The sequence below is a fragment of the Larus michahellis genome, chromosome 2 (assembly GCF_964199755.1).
Source record: "Larus michahellis chromosome 2, bLarMic1.1, whole genome shotgun sequence".
In the NCBI taxonomy this organism is placed as follows: domain Eukaryota; kingdom Metazoa; phylum Chordata; class Aves; order Charadriiformes; family Laridae; genus Larus; species Larus michahellis.
The window spans coordinates 151872580-151894851 of record NC_133897.1 but is presented as its reverse complement, the minus strand read 5'-3'; the positions used below and the strand labels follow the sequence as shown (position 1 = coordinate 151894851).

General features: G+C 34.1%; 1 protein-coding gene across 3 annotated transcripts in view; it reads left to right on the top strand.

The window, feature by feature from the left end:
* The window catches only part of CSMD3 (CUB and Sushi multiple domains 3), a 684352-nt gene that overhangs the window by 435120 nt on the left and 226960 nt on the right, over positions 1 to 22272 (top strand). For all 3 annotated transcript variants that reach the window (XM_074577705.1, XM_074577704.1, XM_074577703.1), the window contains 4 exons: positions 6681 to 6837; positions 11112 to 11303; positions 15970 to 16096; positions 16935 to 17137. In XM_074577705.1, the coding sequence (XP_074433806.1) occupies positions 6681 to 6837; positions 11112 to 11303; positions 15970 to 16096; positions 16935 to 17137 (679 nt within the window). The remainder of the gene's footprint in view (positions 1 to 6680; positions 6838 to 11111; positions 11304 to 15969; positions 16097 to 16934; positions 17138 to 22272) is intronic.

Here is a 22272-nt window from a genome sequence, read left to right as displayed (position 1 = left end):
AAAAGGAATTAAATAATTGTATAATTTTTTCAGAATATTTAGTTTAATTAAACTTGCCTCTCAGAAATCAAACAAACAATGCGTACTGTGCCAATCATGTTTGATAAAAAAAAAAAAAAAGGTTTTCTGCCATATTCTGACGTGTATTAAAATGAGAAGGATTATGGAAAGATATATTTCTAAGAAACATCTACAATGCAGACTGGGTTTATCTCATCTATCTTTAGCCATCTGAGTATTATGTTAGGATTTCTGTCATTAGTTGTCAGACAGAGGCACTTCCAAAAAGGGCTTAATTATACCTAAGGCATAAGCAGACCTAAACAACCAATGGAAGATGAAAGGAAAAAAAAACCTTGAACTTGAATCCTTATCCACCCAAATAACTACCCTAATATCTGTCCACACTTTTTATGCCCATCCAGTACAAATATACGGCACCATTTTCCTCAACACTTTTTAGGTTGAAACTATCCAACCCTATTATCTTAGTGTAAAAGTCGTAACACTGTGAGGAGGGAGCTACACTTATATACAGTTATATAAACTTGTATATAAATATAACTGAATAATAATATATCACTCAGTGCACATACAATTTTGAAAAGATCTATGCACTTAAGATTTCTCAAATGTCATTCCAAGCATGTGCACTACAGATGTTTAACTAGAAAATGTTAACTCAGAGGCTTATAAAATGAACTTCTACTTCAATATTGCTACTCAATTACTGTGAACTTAAAAGTAATGCCAAATTAATTATAAATGGAGGGAGGCCACCACTAAGCTGTAAATGTCAATGGCAGAAATATTTGCTGTGTTTTGCAGGTGTGTCTATTGATGAAAGTAATATCTAGTAATTACAGTGTTTGTTTTTCAAGTCAGCAGCCTTGAATTATAATAATGAGCCAAAGTTCCTCCCAATCTATTAAAAATACTACAAGAAGTATTCTTTATTATGATTGTCACTTTTTTCAGCCTATCTGACATTTTAGGAAGACTGAGGCACTCAACCTTTAATATTGTGGGAAGGAATATCTGTGGAACTCATGTTTTTTCTTGCCTCATCTCTCAGATGCAGCTCTTACAAATTGTCTTAATCCCATCAGACTCTTTTTTCATGTGTTCATTTGATAAAGGAGTCTTGTTTCAGGAAATCCAAAGCAGCAGTCACACATTCCAAAATTTTTCTCATGGGACCAGTTCTAAGTTGTCTGTTGATCCCTATTATTATTGATTACTTCTCATCTCCAGGAGCTGAAAAAGAATCAGTGGAAGATATGGTGTGTGACTGACTTGGGAATATACCCGGTATTTATCATTACAATCTTCAAGATAAGAAAAGTAGTCTTGGTTATCCAGATTTTCTTCCTATATTGTGTTAGACTGATTTATGTTAATCCCAGTAAAACATCTTTGAAGACAAGTTTGCAGGGACTTCCTTTCATTTCTGTAGAAATGGTAACTAAAATGAAAAAAAGGGAAAATACTGCCTAATTTGCCTGTTTTGATGACTGCAGAGAATACACTTTTGGCTACAGGAGTAGGACATTAGGGTTATACTTTAGTATTAAGTGAATCAATAATAGTCAACAAATGCTGTAGACCTATCTAATACATATCACTACTTTGTAAATGTGTATAAACATCAGTGCCTTAACGAAACTCTAAGAACTCTGAGGTAAGTAAAGAAAAAATAAGTTTGCTGAAATAATAAATGGCAATGGAAGGAAGTTAGGTTTAAAAATAACTAGGGAGTGCAAGGATTTCACCATTTGGAAACCAATATACTGAAACAACAGCTTCCAGACAGGGCTTCCTTTCCCCAAACACAAATGAAGCAACCCCATAATATTTCATAGTTAAAGCTCAGTTTTTAGCTACAGACTTTGGTTAAGAAATGGAAAATGCATCTCTGTTCTTCAGAACTGATAGATGAAACTGTTGGCAAAGAAGTCAATCAAGTACTTTGTGTTAATTTTTATGTCAGCTAAAATTTTGGATTATTAGAACTACGCGGATAAAATTCCATTCAAAATATGAATAGGCTGAATATTTTACTAAACTTTAGATACATTTTTTAATCAAGTCATGAGGTCTGCTGCTTACCACATGAATTCATTGACCATGGATCAAACTTATACCTGACAAACACTGTGACTGAAACAATGAAACAGCTGGACTGGGAATACAGCGTTAGAGGGAAACAGCATATTTAACACAAATAAATCACTGCCCTTACTGTTACTCCCCAGGCAGAGAAGGAGGAGTTCCCATTTAACAATTCTGAACTGCTATAGAACAGAGGTTTCAGAACATACAATTTGTTTTTCATTTACTTCATTTAGTGTGCAATTCTCTTTTCCTCTTTTTGATGTAACTGCTCTGGCTCCTTGCATTAATGGGGTTTTTTGTTTGGCTATTTGGTATTTATTGGAAACTATAAGAAATATACGTGTGTCTACTTCATTTATTTTTTTTTTGGGTGTGTAGGCCTATAACCTGCTCTTAATAGTGCCACATCTTGTTTTAATATTCATGAAAGTTTCATGAAGGCATATGAAGAATTTAAGATCTGTATAGTCACTACATGACAATCCGTTTAATATTAATCTCAGAAACTGTATAACAATTGTTTCCTTCTTTGTAATTTTACTGATAACTGAGTTTGTGCTCTACATTTCCAGAATTCAAAATTTTTAGAGTAAACTGCCTATGTGGGAGGCAGGGAAAAAGAATATATGGTTTTCAAAGTATGTGAACATTTCTACCTGCTTTTTTCCCTGCTTTTACCTCCATACACCAGTTTTGCTTGTAAACTCTGTAGTGTCTGATTAGTCCATTGTTAGTGGTGAACATTTTATTTGTGTTGAAATCAGTTGAATGTAGAAAGTATTCTTTTAAGTCAAAGATCTTTCAATATACTTTTCTAATTTACTGGGGGAAAGACATCTTTTATTAAAACTGAAGCTTGAACAAAGATAATATGATTATTTTTTTTTTCTAATTTTCAGTAGATTTCAACATAAATAAAAAAGTACCTATGCATGGTACCGATTAATAGTAATTTTCTGCTAATGTTAAAAAAACAAACCCTGACCCCCAAAAAAATATCTTCAGGCAGATTCCATTAGTGAACCTAAAACAAAAGAGAAAGGAACACCAAGCATGAAAAGGACTGAGATGGAAAGAGAACATCAGTTGTTTGTGGGGATTTTTTTTTTCCTTTATTAGGTTGTGTGCTTGTCAGTATGTAGAGTGAGAGCTGATGTGCCAGATGAGATTGCACCTAAGTGGAAAAAAATGGCTTTAAGAATTCAGTTTTACTGCATTTGTGTGCTGTCTCACCTGTGGGACAGCTTTGAAATGTTTGCACATGATTCAGCTTTTGAGGATTTTGTGCAAAGATGTTGAAGGGAGGTAATGTTTGTGGCTTTTTGCTAATTTGTTTCTTAAGAATCTCCACACTTGCTATCATAATCCTTTTAGCAATATCATCCTGAAAAAAATGAGTGAGAAATAGGTAATAAATGTAGGGGACAAAAAAATCCCCAAACATATGGGTCCTTTTCTGTCTTTATATTAGTGCTTCTATTTGCGTGTGATATAAATGATACATTTGACAGGGTGTTGACAGCCTCAGCTCTGAGCTGCTGATTTTATGCTATTTCTTCTCTTTATAAAGGCACAAATCTTCATATCCATATGCCTTTTATGTTTCAATGGCAAATCTCAAAAATAGTTTGATTAAAATGCACAAATTTTACATTCACTTTATACTATTCCCTTGCTAAAGTTTTGTGGAGTTAAATAAATTAGCAGAAAAAAGAACATTAATTTCCATTTAAAATTTGTTGATAATAGAGCCCCTCAAAAGCTTAGGAATTTTTATTTATTCTCTCACTGAAAATGCAAACTTAACGCCTCATCCCCAGATTAAACATTACATCTATCTGTTCAAACCATATTTATGTAAACAGTGTTCACCATTATCATCCTTCCCTATAACATTTCAAAATATCATTGTGATATGAAGAACATTAATGCAATTTTCTATGCCTTTTCTCCACTTTATGAATTAAACATTTAAAAGAGCAGACCTTCAAATAGCTGATAAAGATGGACCTCTGTTTTCCAAATAGTTTGTCACTGGCATATTCACGCATTATACAGTCATGAATCAAATATCTTTGCATTAATGCTATAGGATGACTTTAAGGAAAATGCATCCAGCCAAATAATATTTTCATAATGATTATTCTTGGCCACACATTTATCAACCAAGTGACATAAATCCAGATGTGCTGGCAAGGCCTATAAGAAAGATTCTTCCTGTTTTAAAAATAAGATAATGATGCTACCTTAATTCACATATAATCTTGTCTTCTCAATCAAATTGTGAAGCTGAATTATTAAATCATTCAAAATCTTAAGCAAAACTACAACCTGTTTTAGGAAGGTTAGAAAGAAAATGCAGGTTGTGCAAATCTTATAAGAGAATGTAGGCTGTTATCAATTTGTTCGCAACTTAAACTGTGTCATTTAAATTACATCCCAAAAATTCTATTTAGTACCCGTTAACTTGACTGAAGCACAAAAAGGACAAGGTGACTTAAATTGAGAATTGTATTCAAAATATACATCCATTTATTGTCCTATGGGAGACCCCACTATTATACAGTGGGACAACTAGTTAGCCCATAAAGTAGAATTAGTGTCAACTCTGTAGAGATGTGAGTGTGCCAATGTGAAATGTTTAATATGGTAGGACAGTTAACAAAATTGGCAATGAAATATGTGTTGGAAATTCTAACATGAAGAAAATTTGTATCATGAAGTGGCTTATGGGAAGTTCTGGCAAGACATTGAGAATAGTTGGTCTAACTTATTAATAGCTTCCTTTGGTTAATTATGAGTGATAACACACATAGCAGGAAATGGATTACTCTTAGGTACTGTTTAAAAATAAAATTAATCCTGAATCTTTGGGTGTTAGTAGTTATAAGTAGCTTGGAGAGATTAGGAGAGAGAGCATCAAACTCCAGCTGGGTTTTCTTTAAATCTGTCATGATGTAAATATCTCTGTAGGATAGCAGTAGTTCTACTGGAATGGACATTTTTCTTTCAGTTACTGAAACAAAACTAAGTCCATTTCAGTACTATCTTTTTTTTTTTTTTCAAATTGATTATTGATCTCAGTATAGTTTTAAAGAAATCTTAAATAAAATTAAGAAACCAATTCTAATGCTAGTATATATTAACATTACTTTGATAAGCAATAATTGCACCTTTTTTGGCTTTAATATCTTATTTTTACTCTGTTTAAGGACACTGGCATTTGAATGTGCCGTTTGCTTGTAATTTATTTGCTTGTTTCTGTAAAAAGGAATGATGCTAACTCATTTTGCTGTACTTCTTAAACTGCTGCACAGTTATTTATTCATTAGAGGTGGATATAAATGGCTTATTTGGGTTTTTTTTCAGCTGTTTTACTTCAGCATATTGTTAAATGTAAGGTCATTGATATTACTAGAGACATGAGAATTTCTGCAACCACGACTATAGGATTAACGTGTATAAGTCATTCTCAGAGATGGGCAACAGGCATCATAATATTTCAGATTCACCTTATGGCCTTACTACTATTGATGGTGTATTTGTTTTGATTTCATTGTGGTATAGATTCCTGTTTAAAAATGCAAGCTTTGATTACATTTTGAATTAATAGAATTAGATCTTATTTAGAACTGGAGGCAATTCCCTATTTTTTTACTAAAGCTTTAGAATTTCCCCGTATTGCAATTTGAAAATTATTCAAAGATCAATTTGCTGATTTGCAAATGTTTCTTTTCTTAAAACCCGTTTATCACTAAATAAATCCTGCAGGACATGATGGTTGGGTTAGCACTTATCATTAAGTTATAGTTTAACTATTTTTAGGAATGATAGGAATGCCACAACCTGTGATATTTTAAAGCAACCAAACTTGTAAGGAAGTTTGCTGAGAATTATTGAAACATTGTTTTGTATACTTAGTAGTCTGATAGAAGTTTCTGTTTCAAATATGGAAAAGAACAACTCTTGAAGAAAAATAAATAATAAAAGTGCTGTACTCCAATTTACATATAGATTACATTACTCTTTCAACTTACAGAAACGGTTGTTCGATTTATTTACTAGTCTCCTTTTACTTTATAGTTATGTTCTAACCTCTATTTACAAAGAAAAAAAATAAAAATCAGAGCTGTATTTAACAAGTCAAAGTTAGGGAGATGTGAGCTTTTCTATTATGCCACCTCAGTGACTTGAGGCAGACACAGTTACACAAAATAGGTGTTAGCTGATAGGTTGTGACCGGCATTACAATACTGGCAGGGAAAGAGAAAACACAGAGGTTTAAAAACACTGAGCTGATATGGCACCTCTGCCCACTTCTATTGCTATGCAAACAAAGGAACTGACATATTTTAAATTGTGCATTTGAAAAATCACCACAATTAAGTCAACTTAACTCAAGAGAGGCAAACAGCATATCCAAATAATGCTTCAGGTTGAATGGCAATAGATCTCCCTTGGCAAAGCTGCCCTCCCTTGTAATGGAGATGTACAGAATTATTTTGTAAATCAAATGTAAGTTGTTTTTTTTCTTCATAACTGTAGAACTTGTATCTGTTTCACAGATCTATGATGGCAAAGACAATACTGCTCACCTGTTGGGTGCATATACTGGGGCATCGTTAAGAGGCCTGACGCTGAGTAGTACTTCAAATCATTTGTGGTTGGAATTTAACTCAGACATGGAGGGCACTGATGAAGGTTTTCAGCTTGTGTATACTAGTAAGTATTTGAAAAAAAAATTGTAATAGACTTATGATTTGAAGGAATGAAAATTCTTTGCTCATAAGATGAAAATGAGGTCAAAAGACAAATTATGATCAAATCAACAGCAAAGCACTCATCACTTATCAAAATAATATAGTTTCATAATTATACCTCAAAAAAGCCAAAACATGTAGCATACTGAAATCTTGCTGTGACAGTACTTTGTGTAGTTTGGTACTTAAACCACTGTCTTTTTTTATGGAGTCTTGTTTTGAAGTTTTTTTCAGTCTTGGAAAGGATAAGAAAAAATAGGATAATTTTCAGTTGGTTGTATTAGCACATAAAAATACCTAAACATGTGAGTAGTTTTAAATATGTAACCAAAACTCGTAGTTTCATAAAGGTAATTCATAAGTAAAAGACATTCTTCATCTTAAGACTCGTGTCTGATAATAACTTTGCATTAAATTAGCAATTTCTGAGTTTGGATTATTGTTTAGAATAATCCAATTTGTAACTGAAATGATAAAGAAAGATTCTTAACAAAAACTTTTTACCTATATGTAGACTGACAAAATTAAACTATAAAGATTAGAAGAGGAAAAAATCTTTTCATATCTCTGGCTTAAAGGGTACATTGGAAACAGAGATACACTCTATTTTGTTAAGTGGCATCTTCTGAAAATTTATGTGATTGTTACATGTGTCTATTGACATGTAGTGTATATTACTTCTTTAGTGTATAATTATTTCATCATCTCTTAATTATTATATAAAACTGAATTCTTAGCAAGCAGAACAGTATTATAAGGTACTTTTGCAATGCAGCTGTGAACATCCTTTTTTCTCCCTATGCTTAAATTTTAAGTGCGTTTTCACCTGTTCAAAAAATGTTCTTACGTTTCAAAAACTCTCCATCATGTTTTAAAAACTAATTCTAATTAAAAAAAAAAAAGAAAAAAGATTAACAGAATGAAAGGAAAATATTTCAAGATACTACAAAAGTATGTAATTATTTTTCAGGGGAAAGTTGCATAATTATACCATGTATAGCCCGTGATAGCATAGGACTGTACCCTATGATTAAAGATAGGCATTCCAATGAGGTGTTACTATGTAAATGTCGAAGTATTTCATTTTTCTTATTTATATTGGTATGTCCAAGCCCAGCACTTGAACCTTATCATTAACATTTCCTGTCTTTTGAGACAGGCATTCTTGTAGAATGCACTTTCCCAGCCTGAAAAGTTATTAGGCTGAACAGTGTTGAATCTTCTTTTGTAGGTATTTGTAGAATTGGAAGAGAAAAAATAGAAAAACTCATGGGCCAAAATAAATATAGGGAGGAAAGAGAAAAAGAAAAACCAAGTCATGCAAAGACAGTCACTCATCACCTCCCACAAACAGACCGATGCCCAGTCAGTCTCTGCGCAATGGCCTCTTCGGAAAGGCTATCTCCTAGTTTTATTGCTCAGTATGACATTATACGGCATGGAATATCTCTTTGGTCAGCTGGGGTCAGCTGTCCCAGCTGTGTGCCCAGCCTCTTGCCTACCTCTGGCCTACTTGCTGTGGAGGCTGAGTGAGAAACAGAGTTCTTAATGCTGTGCAAGCACTGTTCAACAACAGCAGAAACATTGGTGTGTTATCAACACTGGTTTAGTCAATCTAAAACACAACACCATATGGGCTGCTATAAAGAAAATTAATTCCATCCCAGCCAGACTCGGTATACTTCATCACCTTTACGCTCTCTCTTCAGATTTATATGCATGGATAAGATTCCCTGTGAGCCTTCTCTTCTCCAGGCTGAACAGTCCCAGCTCTCTCAGCCTACACCCATAGGAGAGATGCTACTGTCCCTTAACCATCTTAGTGGCCCTTTGCTGGGCTCTATTCATTAACTCCATGCCTCTCTTGTACTGGAGAGCGCAGAACTGGACACCATACTCCAGGTGTGGCCTCAGCAGTGCTTAGTGTAGGGGGGAAGGATCACCTCTGTCAACCTGCTGGCAATATGCCTTCTAATGCAGGCCAGGATACCATTAGCCTTCTTTGCTGAAAGGACAGATTGCTGCTCATGTTTAGACTGCCATCCACCAAGACCCTCAGGTCCTTTTCTGCAAATCTGCTTTCAAGCTGTGTGGCCCCCAGCATATTCTGGTGATGGGGTTGTTCCTTCCCAGGTACGAGACATTGCACTTCTTGTTGCACTTCCTGAGGTTCATGTTTGCCCATTTGTCCAGCCTATTAAGGTAACTCTGGGTGGTAGCATGACCCTCTACTGTACCAGCCGTTCCTCCCAGTTTGGTTTTATCAGCAAACTTGGTGAGGGTACACTCTGTTCCATCACTCAAATCATTAATGAATACATTGAACAAGGTTGGACCCAGTGTTGACCCCTAGGGCATGCTGCTAGTTACTGGCTTCCCACTAGACCTCATACCGCTGATCATCACCTGTTGGCCGTTTCCTATGTTCGGAAAGACCACTAATATTTGTTTTGCATAGATGCAGACAATGAAACCTTCCGAAAGTACCATGGGCTTACCCTGATGCTTTTAAGCAGTAAACAAAATCCCCACAAGCTGTGGTGAAACATTCTGTATCTTGAGGGATGCATTGTGAGCACTTGTGCTCTTTCAGTTGTCTAAAATAGCCAACATTGCCATTCTGGATCCCCTTCACTGTGCCCCTAGATACCAGGTGCTTCTCCAAAAGGATGCCATTTTCCCTCTGATTCTGTTGCCAGAACTGCCAGCGCTGTGTGGATAGCTGAAATACACATAGGGCAGCAAAAGCGCTGCTAATACCTACACTTAGGGAAGGGAGTTACATCTTCACCCTCAAGAGGAAAGTGATCAGTTAAAAAGACTACTTTGGTTCTGTGTCTGTAAGCAGGCCATCCAGAGATGAGGACATCTCAGGGACCAACGTACATTTTAACAAATCAACAATTTTCTTAGAGGACAGTAAATTCTAGCTGGTCAATAAATGACCAGACTGGTAATATCAAAATGTTCTTCATTTGGGACTTACCTTAGCCTCTTTTAGAGCTTCTGCTGTGCAATCTGTACTGGGAAACAATGGCTTAGCTAGGAATGTGGTTCAGCTCAGAGGTTGTGGAGGCTCTTCAGTAGGTGAGCCATTTTCAGTGAGACATTAAATGAGCTGAAGGAAGAACTGGGAAGATACAGCATTTGACCAATTTTTTTTTCCTTATGTGAGCAAACAGCCTTATCCAACCTGAAACATTTTGTCTGTAAAATAAAATAATTAACACTTTTTCAATCAATTAATAATAATGATTCAGTACCTGAGGAGAGATTGTGAAAGGCTGTGAAAGGAGAGATTGTGGTAGTTGACCAGATGGACAAATACCGTGTAAATCACTTCACTGAACAATGCAGATACGAAAAACCCTTCATTTGCTCCCATATCACCTACATAGAGGAATATCAATATAACACAATGTGCCTTTTTTACCTATAAACAGCTTGAGCTGCATGATATTGATAAAATACATTTGCTTTTGAACAAAGTGAAGGTTTGAGCTGCTTCTCAGTTAATAACAGAAGACCTTATTTGGAATAGAAAATCTTTCTCCCAAATTACGGTTTATGTTTCCCCAAATGTCAATATGCTTCCCTGTTTCTGTATAATGCATAAGTCATTTTGTTTCTTTCTTGCTCCACATCTCTTAATTCTCTAAAATGTCCATATTGTTTGGCTTGAATTCTCTATATCATCATTATCATTGCTTCCTGCATGTCGTTTTTAAATTTATAGACTAATGAACACAGGATTAAGGTAAGGATTGATGAATATAGCAGTGTTTCTTTGGTGCCATAGGTGCTATTGTGCCATTGGTGTTGCTGTGCGCAATAACAGTAAATGAATCTGCTGTGCACTTCTGTTTATGAACCTTTAAATGTCTATTCACAAACTAAGTTGTCATCAAAATAAATTGACAGTCACTTTAACTTCCATTTCATAATTTATCATATCATTTTAGAACTGATTGATAATGATAATGAATTTCCTTCTCAGTCTTTAATTGGACTCTTAGGAAAAAAGATGTTATGACACAGTTTGGTTTGCATGCTCTAAGTGGGGGGTATAGACTGTTTTCATCCTTAGACTGTTTAAAAACAGAGAAGAAACCTTAAATATGTTGTTACATGAAGCTTGGAAATGTTTGATTTCCATTGGAAAACAGAAAATCTTGATTTCTTTAATATATTTTTCTTTTTGATTTTTTTAACTACAATGTTTTGTTCCTGCTGCAGGTTTTGAGCTTTCACATTGTGAGGACCCTGGTGTGCCACAGTTTGGGTATAAAATCAGTGACCAGGGCCATTTTGCTGGAAGCACTATAATTTATGGATGCAACCCAGGTTACACGCTCCATGGAAGTAGCCTTCTAAAGTGTATGACTGGGGAAAGAAGGGCGTGGGACTATCCTCTGCCATCATGTATTGGTACTACACTCCTTTTTTCTTTTCTTTTATTTTTAAGTTACATAAACTATTATCTGAATATAAGAAAGAAAAAAATAGTAAGGATTGTTAGAGCTATGTGAAATTTGATCTGTATGTGTACAGATCTGTTTACACATACATTTACAGATCTGTCTGCATAAATAAATCTCACCCAGGTCTATGTGAGTGGTGTTGCCTTTTTTAAGTTTGAAAAATATAGTAATTACTAAACATTTATGCATACCAAAATTTCTAATGTGTGAAAATCTAGTTATAGTCAGCAAATACTCAATATAAAAAGATAACTTAATCAGAAAGGCAGGACATGTTTTATGAGGAGTTCTAAAACTAGTTGGCTTTGGTTTTTTTCCTAATTGTATCTAAATAGCATTAAGCTAGAAAACTTTTCATATATTTACAGATAAATACTATAAAATAAATAAAAATAAAAAATTACAGATATGAAGAGATATAGAGTTACATAGTATTTTGGCTTCTGTTATGCATGTGTGATGAATAACACAATATTATACATGTTATTACAGTATTACAATAACTTTATAAGTTGTGCAGGTGCCTACAGGCTCAATTTCTTCCATAGGAGAGCAAAAATAAGACAAGACTTAAATATTATAGTAATTTTCTTATTTTTTCATCTACTTTAGAGGAAATTGGGATTTAGTGAGTAGGGGAAGCAAGGGATAATGTACTTTGTGCCTAGATTTAAATTTGACAGAATTGATGGAATCATAGAATCATAGAATTGCCTAGGTTGTAAGGGACCTTTCAGATATCTTGTCCAACCATCAACCTAACACTGACAAAAACCATCGCAGAAAACAATGTACTTTGGCATATCTTTATCAAGACATAAAGGCCATTTAGGAAAAGTATGCAACAATTAAGAACTGAACACCTCTCTTAGAGTAATAATTATGGAATAAATGCGTAAATCCCAAATTGATGATAAGCCTTAACTAATTTCTACATAGTTTAGGATATATGAAACCAAAGAATTAGGGGGAAACCATGGCATTGGAACATGCAAGTAGCGAACAGGAGGTGTACAAAGAACATATGATGGAAGTTGAAACAAAAAAGATCAAATAAAATGTGAAAGTGCCAGAGAGTTGAAATTAAAAGTCTGAATGAAAATGACATTTTCAGTTCCATTATAAGCATTAAAAATCATAGGATGTATCACCGTAGTAACACTCATATATATATGTATATATATATATCACTGAGTTATTGCTTAGTTTTAAAACAGACCAAGGTAAATATGTCTAAAATTATTCCTTCATTATTTTACTGATTATCTAGATTACATACTGCACACTATTTACACTAACTGTGGGAGATTCAACATTCTCACATTCTATGTAAAAATTCAAAACATCATATAGTTCAAATCTAGAAGAGCTACTGGAAGGGAGTCACTAGAATAGCTCACAGATGGGAGGTAAACACTATTATCATGTGTCCCCTACATGACAGAGGCTGTTTGGAGGAAGGTCCCTGGATTTAATTATTCAGCAATCCCTCTCCAAATTGCATGTAAACAGCTCAAAATGTACAGGTTGACCATTTATGGATTAGGAAGTGAGCCAGATTCAGATCTGATATAAACTAGCAAAAAATGTCAATAGACTGAAATCCAGAGCTGAATCTGGACCTCTATTAGAAGTGATGATATGTTGCATATGCTCAAGGTTTTACATTCTTTTTTTTTGTTTGAGTACTGGTAAACCATCCAACTCAAATCACTATCTTTCAAAAAAAATTACACAAATTAAGCACCTAGGTTTTGCACTGCCACCAGACTCTTTGTGAAAACTACATTATAATTTCTCCAAAATGCGCTAAGTGAATCTATTTAGAATGTGAATCAATCTGTAGTATAAACTTCTTGTGTTTTAAATTAATCTCATTCAAAACATATCTATTAATCTGCTATTCACAAAGAAGTTATTTATCAATCCAGTTTAGAATAGCATGTATTTGTACGTATTGCTCCTCCTTAAGCAAACAAAAGTACATAGATGATGTCATTTAAATGAACTTCAGAATGATTTATATTGATTTTGTTTATTTCTCAGTCAGGTATTTCTCCAAAGCCAAGTAGTATAACATGTTACTTGCATCCAGAGAGAGTTAGACAGCTGTAAATCTGTTGGCTGTATCAACAGTAGTATCCATCCCAACCTGAGGATTTTATAGGTTTGGATAAATAGATTTTAAAAGAATTTTAATTAACACAAATGAGATTTTGTTTAGACAAGCTTAAGAAAGTTTTTGAATGCCAATTGTAAATGATACTTTCTAGTTTTTAATGTTAATTAAGGATCACTGCAGGTTCTTTAAAATACTCTTGGAGGCATGCGGTATGAATCCTATAAAATGTCTTAGACATCAGTTGGTGTCTTGGGCTGAAAAATATGTAGTAAAAGACTAATGATTTCTTAGTAATGATACAACATGAGGAAATAATTGGCTAGAATAGAACTGGGAAACAGAAGGGCAGTTAAGAAATGCGCAAGATCAGTAAGAGAAAAAATGCTCGGATTAGAAATGTTCCTCAAAGAAAACAGCAAAATTGCATCACAAAGGTTTTTATACAGGACTGAGACCTCTTTTAGATATCTCTTTAATATGTCCAAACAAAAGCCTGAGTCTGAACATCTCTTACTCATCCGTGATCAAAATAGTCAGGTTTTGAGACTTTAAATTCAGGAATGGCTTAAATAGCAGGAGGTGAAGATGAATCAGCGGCAAAACTGTTCTAACATTTCTGGTTTATAGGAATCCTTCTTTCAACATCCACTTTTAGTTAGAAGCAGATTGAAACTAAGCTTCTTTGCTATGAAAGGAAATAAAAAAAAAACCACAAAACATTGTTTTTGCAATACTGATGCCCTTTATTTCCAGAGTACTTTTTTATGAGTCAGGTAGCTCTGTGCACTCAAGTTTCATGCTTACAAGAACTTCGTCCCAGCATACCACAAGATCTTTTAGGTCTACAGATTGTTCAGACAAACCCCTAGAATCTGTGAAAACAGTGATGCTTTGCATGAAATAATGTACAAATAAAATTGTTTCCTGGATATTTATGAGCAACATAAGTCAACAGACGCTTTAATTTGCTGCTACTATCAGAAGTTGGCTTAATAATGCTACTGTTCGTGTATGACACTTGACATATGACATTGACAAGACAATAGCAAAACTTTTCAAGCTGTTGTAATCATACATCTTAAACATGTTCCAATACAACATACTATCCTTAGAATTTGCAGGAAGAAATGTAGTATAATATATATTTCCTTTAACTTGATATCCTTAGAAGAATCTTTAGTGTTGACACTTGGAGGCAAAATTAAGATTCTTAATTAGGATTGTTTTCATAGTAAGCAATCTGGAGATGTAAGATAAAAAGGTGTTTGCTCTGTTACTGCTGACTGCAACCTGAGAGAATATTGCTTTCTCAGAAGTCCCCACTTGCCCAGCTGATTCAGCAACCAGCAGAACTGGGGAGCTGGAACTTTGCTGCAGAAATAAGCCACTGGGGAGAGAGAGGGAACCTTCAAAAATCATAATAAAAAAGCAAACTGGTTATCCTGTGTGATAATTAGGAATTATAAACTTGTAGCTGTTCAGTGGTCCTGGATGAAATGTAATTAATTTTTAATTTCATTCACTCTGTCAGTGAGTAATTCTTTCTTTATAGTGTACTTTATTTATATCCTTACTCTACTGGAAGAATAATGGACTATGCTATCCTCCAAGTTGAATAATTACGAAATATTTTTTTTAGAGTATTTAGGAATTAACAGATTGGCAAAGTGCTTTAAAAAGATATGAAAGGCCACCTGTCTCTGCAAATTTGCTTTTATTATGTCAGAAAATCCACCAGGAGTAGCATTTCAATAATATTTTATCATGGAATTCACAGATGATAAGGTAATAATCTCTCAACTAAATATTTTAGGTGCTGCTAAATCAAAATAAAAATGCATTTTAACTATACCAAGAGATCTAATCAAAGCATTATTTTTGCTTTGGACTTCACAAGAGAGAAAATATTAAGGGGGCTTTAAAAGGAAGGAAAGAGAAATAGGAAGTCTTTAAAGACCTCAGGGATCTACATTAAAAAAATCAGGTTTTCTCAAAGATTAGGTATTAAGATTATGGAATACTCAGTTTTACCTAATGACTGGCTGAGGCCATCTAGGAGGGAGCTACTTATCATCTGTTATCCTCTAAGAAATACTATAGGACAAGTTTTATAACTTTTTTTTTCCTAGGCTAAAAGGCTGACTTTCTCCCTGAATAGCCTGTTTTTATTTAATATATTTCCTGTCTCTTTTAAAAAAAATTAAAATCTACTTACTCACTTGTTTAGTTTTTTTAAATTTAATTTTACTGCTTTAGGGTGACATGTTGGTTTTAGTTGGGTTTTGGTGGGTTGTTTTTTTTGGTTTTTGGTTTTTGGTTTTTTTTTAAGTAACAATCCATGTTCCTTTCTTTATATAATGGCATGTTTTCTAATATTATGGTGTATTAAAAATTATTAGAAAAAAAGAAACTGATTGCTCAGATGATTAGCTGGAAGACCGTCTATAATGAATTAAAATTAACACATTATGTAATGTTGTTTTTCTATTAGCTGAATGTGGAGGCCGTTTTAAAGGAGAATCATCAGGAAGAATCTTATCTCCTGGCTATCCTTTTCCCTATGACAACAATCTGCGTTGCATGTGGGTGATTGAAGTAGACCCAGGAAATATTGTCAGGTACTGACAACAAATTTTAAAATTATAACAAATATTTTTGTTTATATAATAACCAAATCTTACCTGTTTATTTGGAAAAAAGTGGGATCTGGGATTTAAAATTTAAGATGTAGCTCAAGGCCAGTATTTTTGGCATTCTAAGTTTGAATATGTAGGTTTTTGTTGAAACTATCTGTTTTTCAATAAACATTGTCTGATGAAGATCAGGCTTTAAAATTCACTATAATTTTGTGAAACGCCAATGAATTTTAAGAAAAAAATCATATATGTATATATGTTTGCATATATACAAACTAGAAATGTTAACTGGAAATCTGTTTTAAAATTATCTAATATGAATGGTATTTTAATATCAAAGTTACAAGATTGAATATATACAAAGTAAAATGTGCTGGAGTCAGCAGAACTGTTCAGTGGAAGAGTTTACATTTAAAAAAAACCACCTGTGTTTCAGTAGTTCTCTTTACTTAGACATATATTCACACTATATCACTAATTGCACGAGGTTACAGTTCTGTTTAATTTATTTTGATGGGAATGTGGTACATAATATTGTCTTAAGAAAAACAAAACTATTTTCTGAAAAGATTGTGTGGGTATTTATAGATTATTTGAATGACTAAAGAAATATATTTATTTCACATTGGCCAAAAAAAATATTAGTTGCAAAAGGATTTTCATATTGTATTTTTATGCATCCAAAGGTAAAGGTGTGAAACATTATGGAAAATCACCCTTGGAAATCACAGTTTATTTGCTTTTTTGGTTTAGTTTTGTTCCTAAGGATATGTTGTTGAGTAATATGAAAGCTGACAGTAAAATCATGGTATTCTTACAGCCTCCAGTTTCTTGCTTTTGATACTGAGGCATCCCATGACATTCTACGAGTTTGGGATGGTCCACCTGAGAATGAGATGTTACTCAAAGAAATTAGTGGATCCCTTGTTCCTGAAGGCATTCACAGTACACTCAACATAGTAACTATCCAGTTTGACACAGATTTTTATATCAGCAAATCTGGATTCGCCATACAGTTTTCAAGTAAGTCTATGAATTTAATTTTTAATTTTTTAATAAGGTGTTTCACTCACAGGTAATTGTAGTGCTGGGAGCAACTGTAACCAGTGACAACATTTCTAACTTTGTTAGGGAAAGATTTGGCCCAGGCTTGCAGATTTGTTGTAAACCTATATTTTTATTCTTAAAAAATAAATAAAAAAATAATCATGTCCTTTGTTAATTTGGCTTTGTTTCAAGGGCAGCTGTGGCAGTGCCAGAATGCTTACAGTTATGATTAGTGTTTTTCACAAAGGAGGTGATGTAGGCATGTTAAAGGCTCCATCCTTTTCTAATCAATAAGAGTTTCTGCTTTCAGAGACATCTGTGCAGAGTTTTCATTCCTGCTGTGCCTGTACAGGATCAAATGGGAAATAGCACTACAGGAACAGCAGTGTCCTTCTCCATTTTGCCTTCTAGCACTATTTCATCTTATTACAGGCAGCATGGTGACAAATCTAAACAGTTACTTAACTGTTATTAAATCTCTTTAGACATTTTTAGTGTTGATACAGAAGAAATAATTGAGTGAGGTCCATTTTGACATTCTTTTTTTATGGTCAGTGAAGTTTATATATATTTCTTCAAGATTAGCAAGATCTGATCTAATATCATCACTTTGTCTAGCAGTAGCAATGTTTCTAGCATGGGTTGACACAGAGACTCCTAATGATAATGTTATTTACCTTGTGCTTTCTGTGCTTGGTAGTTGTATTAGCCCTTGTTTTCCCCTACCCTCATTCTTTCTATGTGTATGACAAATAACACGTGTGCACACACAGTAATTTGAAGGAAGAATGAAGTATGTCAATTAGAGGACAAAGTAAAAGACATTTAAACTGCTTCATCATCTGGTTTTTGAAGCCATGAATAGGATTCTTAATTCCTTAGCTCCAACATATTTTTGCCATTTTACCACCTCACATATCTGCTTTTCAGATTCAGACATGCTCCTTTATTTAATGTTGAGGCCAAAAAGGGATTGGGGAGAGCTTTATGCACTGAACTTATTCAGGTAGTCATTTAGGGTGAGTGGAAAAAGAGATTGATGCAGAATAAGAATGGAGTTGCAAGGAAAAATGGATGGGAAATGGGAGTAAAGTCATAAAGCAGCTACTTCCAGTGCTTTACCTGAAAAGAGGTTTTAGAGTTTCATCTGAAAGAAGAAGTATTTTATTTGATTCTCCATGCTCTTGCAGTCTGTTGAGATCTAATGATGACAGTTTAAAGGATCCATGAAGTGTTACTGCCTCAGCATTTCTCTCACTCTTCAGTCCAGGTTCACAAAGTCACAGTGATCCTTCTCAAATACTCGATGCTGCAAAGTTAGTGTAGATACTCCTTATTAGATTCATGGAGATTTTTTATTTTTATTTTTTATTTTTTCTTAAATTAAGATTTTAAAAATAATGTCTAACTAACTACACAACTTAAATTACACTGTTGCTATATAGAAATATTTTTTTACTCACCAGGAAAGAAATATATTTGAGGACCTGAAGGAAAGAGAAAGATAATTGAGTGCAACTTTCAAGCTTCCATATACTTTCTCTGAGTATATAATGTTGTCTGAGTGAAACAGATGGTGTCTGCATACTTTAGCTACAGTGTAATTAACAAACAGAAAGCTCACACAGGGGAGGTATCTGCTTTTACTTTCCTCTTGCCATTTCGTGAAATTGGGTATGAGTATTTAACTGGATTGTTGGCCCTTTTGCCTCAAGAGGGATGTTATTCAATGACAACAGATATTTTATGTTGAAACCCTTTTAAGACCTTGAACACTTTATTTTTTAAATTATTTTCTTAATCCTTAAACTAAAAATCTGTTTCTAAAAAGTCAATTAAATCTATCAGTTCCTTACAGGTTTTGATCTAATTTTATCAACTGTTCATACATAATTCTGCACCTGTCATTTATTTAATGAGTGAAAATGTTCACCATGATATAATTTGAATTTGGGTCCTTTACAAATAATACAATATACACAGAAAATTAATTTCTATCTGGTAGTGTAAATTACAGGTGAGATAGCATTCTTCGCCAAAGTAGAGCGGAAGGCGGTGGGGGAGGGGGAGGGAAAGCCTAGAGAAGCTGAAATGCTGTATAAATAGTAGAAATACAATTCTAAGTCAGTACGATTGTGCATTATTCAGAGAGGGAGAAGAGAAAGTGATGGATTTGGGATGAAATAAGGGAGATCAGCTTGCTCATGCTTCTGTACTTTCCACCACCATCATGTATCTTGGACTACTGAAAGTACAGCTTGTTTTATACATCTAATGTAAACAAAGAAATCAATGCCACTACTCATGACTTCACATCTCATCACTAGGCAGAGCAGACCTTTGGTCTACTATTGTCTTTGATGTGTAGTGTATTATTTTCTAGTTGGAAATCTGCAAACCATGACTATGCAATCTTTAAAATGTCTTAGTTTCTGCAGTCTCCTTTGAGATGAGAGTGAAGGAACACAATAGAAAGCAGAGCCCACAGAGCCTGAGAAACAAAGTACCAAAAGATGTGTAATAAAGCAGAATATTTAAGAACTTTGCATATACATGTAAAAGAAAAATAAGAACCTCTGGGGATTCACCAGTAGGATTGCAATAAGAGATGTTTTGGAAAACATCTAAATGGGATGAACAGGTTGAATAACGTAGCTATAGAGCAGATGCCAGCATTCTTCCCTTAAATTAGGAGAAGAATGAAAGTTTGACAACAAGCCAAAAGGAATATGCAAACAGGAGTACTTTTTACAGCACATTTTCTCTGAACTGTCAGAATCAAAGCATGAAGAGCCCAATACATACTGGAGAACCACCAATGAAATCAGCAGTAACTTCATTTGGTCAGTAAATTCTGCACAAAATAGCCAATTAGACCTTCAAGAAAAGTGAAGGAGAAAGGGAACAAGTGTGTCCGTGCCAGAGACATGAGCCGTATATCTCAGGGTCAGACAGAAGTATTAAGCATAATGAAACATTTTCTTCAGCTGACGTTGCTCCATTTCACCTAGCTGAAAGTAGCAGCTGAAAGAGGCAAAGAGAGAGAAAGAGAAATGAAAAAAGTTGAGTGGGAACACGAAAGTACAAAAAATTGGCTGATAATAATTGTGTGTGCTTAAAACAATATTTTAGTCCCTTTAATATGTGTTCAGTGTGTAATATCAGATCAGATCCTACTGAAGTTGAGATTATTTCCATAGATTTCAAAGGCCTTTGAATCTGGTGTTAAAAGGAAGTTCTCTCTCTTCTAGCTTGAACAGTTCAGGTGCCATTTATCATTCACGCAGAAAGGAAGGATATGTAATCATCTTTCATCGTCCATTATTTCACCATTAATAGCTGCACTGCTGAGTCACTCAGCATTACAGACTGCGTCCTGCTCAGGCCTAAGTGTGCAGTCACATTTCTGACTAATTAAACAGCACATATAGAGCATTTTTTTGAGCATTATAAGGCAGCCAGCGCAGAACTAACCTGTAAATATGTTTTGAGTATTAGCGAGGGTTTTTTTGTAAATAGATGCTCTATCAGTATTTCGTATCATGTGACAGAAATTTCTTACGTAACAGGATATGCCTTAAAATGCTTGGATTTACTCTATTGTCAAACTACATCTGTCCCTCATTATTTTAAAACTGGGTGAATAGCTCTTTGGAGTTACTTGTCTCTGTAGACTACAGAAAAAGCCTAGAAAACTTGTCTTGGATACCTAGCTGGATGGCTTAACTTTAGTAATATTAAATTCCAGTGTAGAATTATAATGCATGATATTGCTTACTTTGATTACATTTAATGATTAAATGCTTACAAGTCATCTTTCTATATTTTAGTGCTGATTTATAGACACACTGTATTCTAAATGTCTTGTGTTTGATTATTTTTTTTTTTTTTGGTTGGTTGGCTGTTCTTGTTGTTGTGATTTTTTTTTAGGGGTGCTTGGTGTTTATTTTTTTTGGTGGGAATTTTTAGTTCAATTCACCACAGTATCATTTAGGTAGATTTTTTGACACTGAACACCCTCTTGTATTTTTCTTTTTCTTTTCTCCAATTTTACATTAGCAGACATCTCTGCTTCTGACATGTTTAATGTGAAAGTGATTTGGTAATGGATTTGGGGAATTTAACTGTTTTATTTCTCAGAGCACTGTTTACTAGCACTGCTGGTATAGCGATCCCTAACATAACTTCTTCACTTTTCTGAAGCAGCAAGATAGGATTTATTCTTCCTTAAATCTATTCCATAGCAGAACCGGCTTTTCATCTTAAATGTTTTCATACTCTGATTTGTTTATTTCTTTCAACTTTTCTCAAAGTCCTTTGAATTTAGAGATTTCAGCATGACTATTTATCTATGAGAAATAATTGTGAGTGTTCACACTTCTAAATTTAGCCCAGTGTTTTTGTTTTAGTTTTGCTAGGGGTGGTGTTGGTGTGTGTTTTCTTTTTTGTTTGTATGTTTGTGTATGTTTTTTGTGTGGTTTTTTTTGCTTGGTTGGATGGTTGTTTTGGTTTTAACATCAAGAAGCTTAAAAGAAAGAAGCCATTGAATAAATTTATTTTCTTCTCTCAATCATTGCCTTTCTTCTAAGTAGCAGATATTAATAAGACTCATTTCTGTGTCTTTCAATGGCAAAAATGTCATTCCTGTCATAGGTTTGTAAATGACATTAACTGCTCAGTAGCTATTACCTCTTAATTCAGTAGTATTTAGGATATGTGTATTTCATGCAGGCAAGTACTATGATTTAATGCTGCCATGTAAAATGCCCAGGTAACGGCTTGTAGCTAGAGAGACCTGGAGTTACGGTACTGAAAGCAGAAAGGAAATATTGAAAGAAACAGGTTAATGTATAAGTACTTTTGAAATGATAAATAAATAAATAAATAGTCCTCTTGGTCATATCACCATAAAAATATCTTATTTTAATTATACTGAAGGCTGAACTTCCTTAATTTAAACCTCATACAACATAGTCGGCCAAACCCTTGTGACTTGTGCAAAGCCTACTCACTTGCACTAAATTTACAGATGTAGAGTTTAAAATAGACTTTATCTGACTTGTGACAGGGCATTTCAGAGAGCTCAAGCTGATTGGATTCCAAATTGGGAA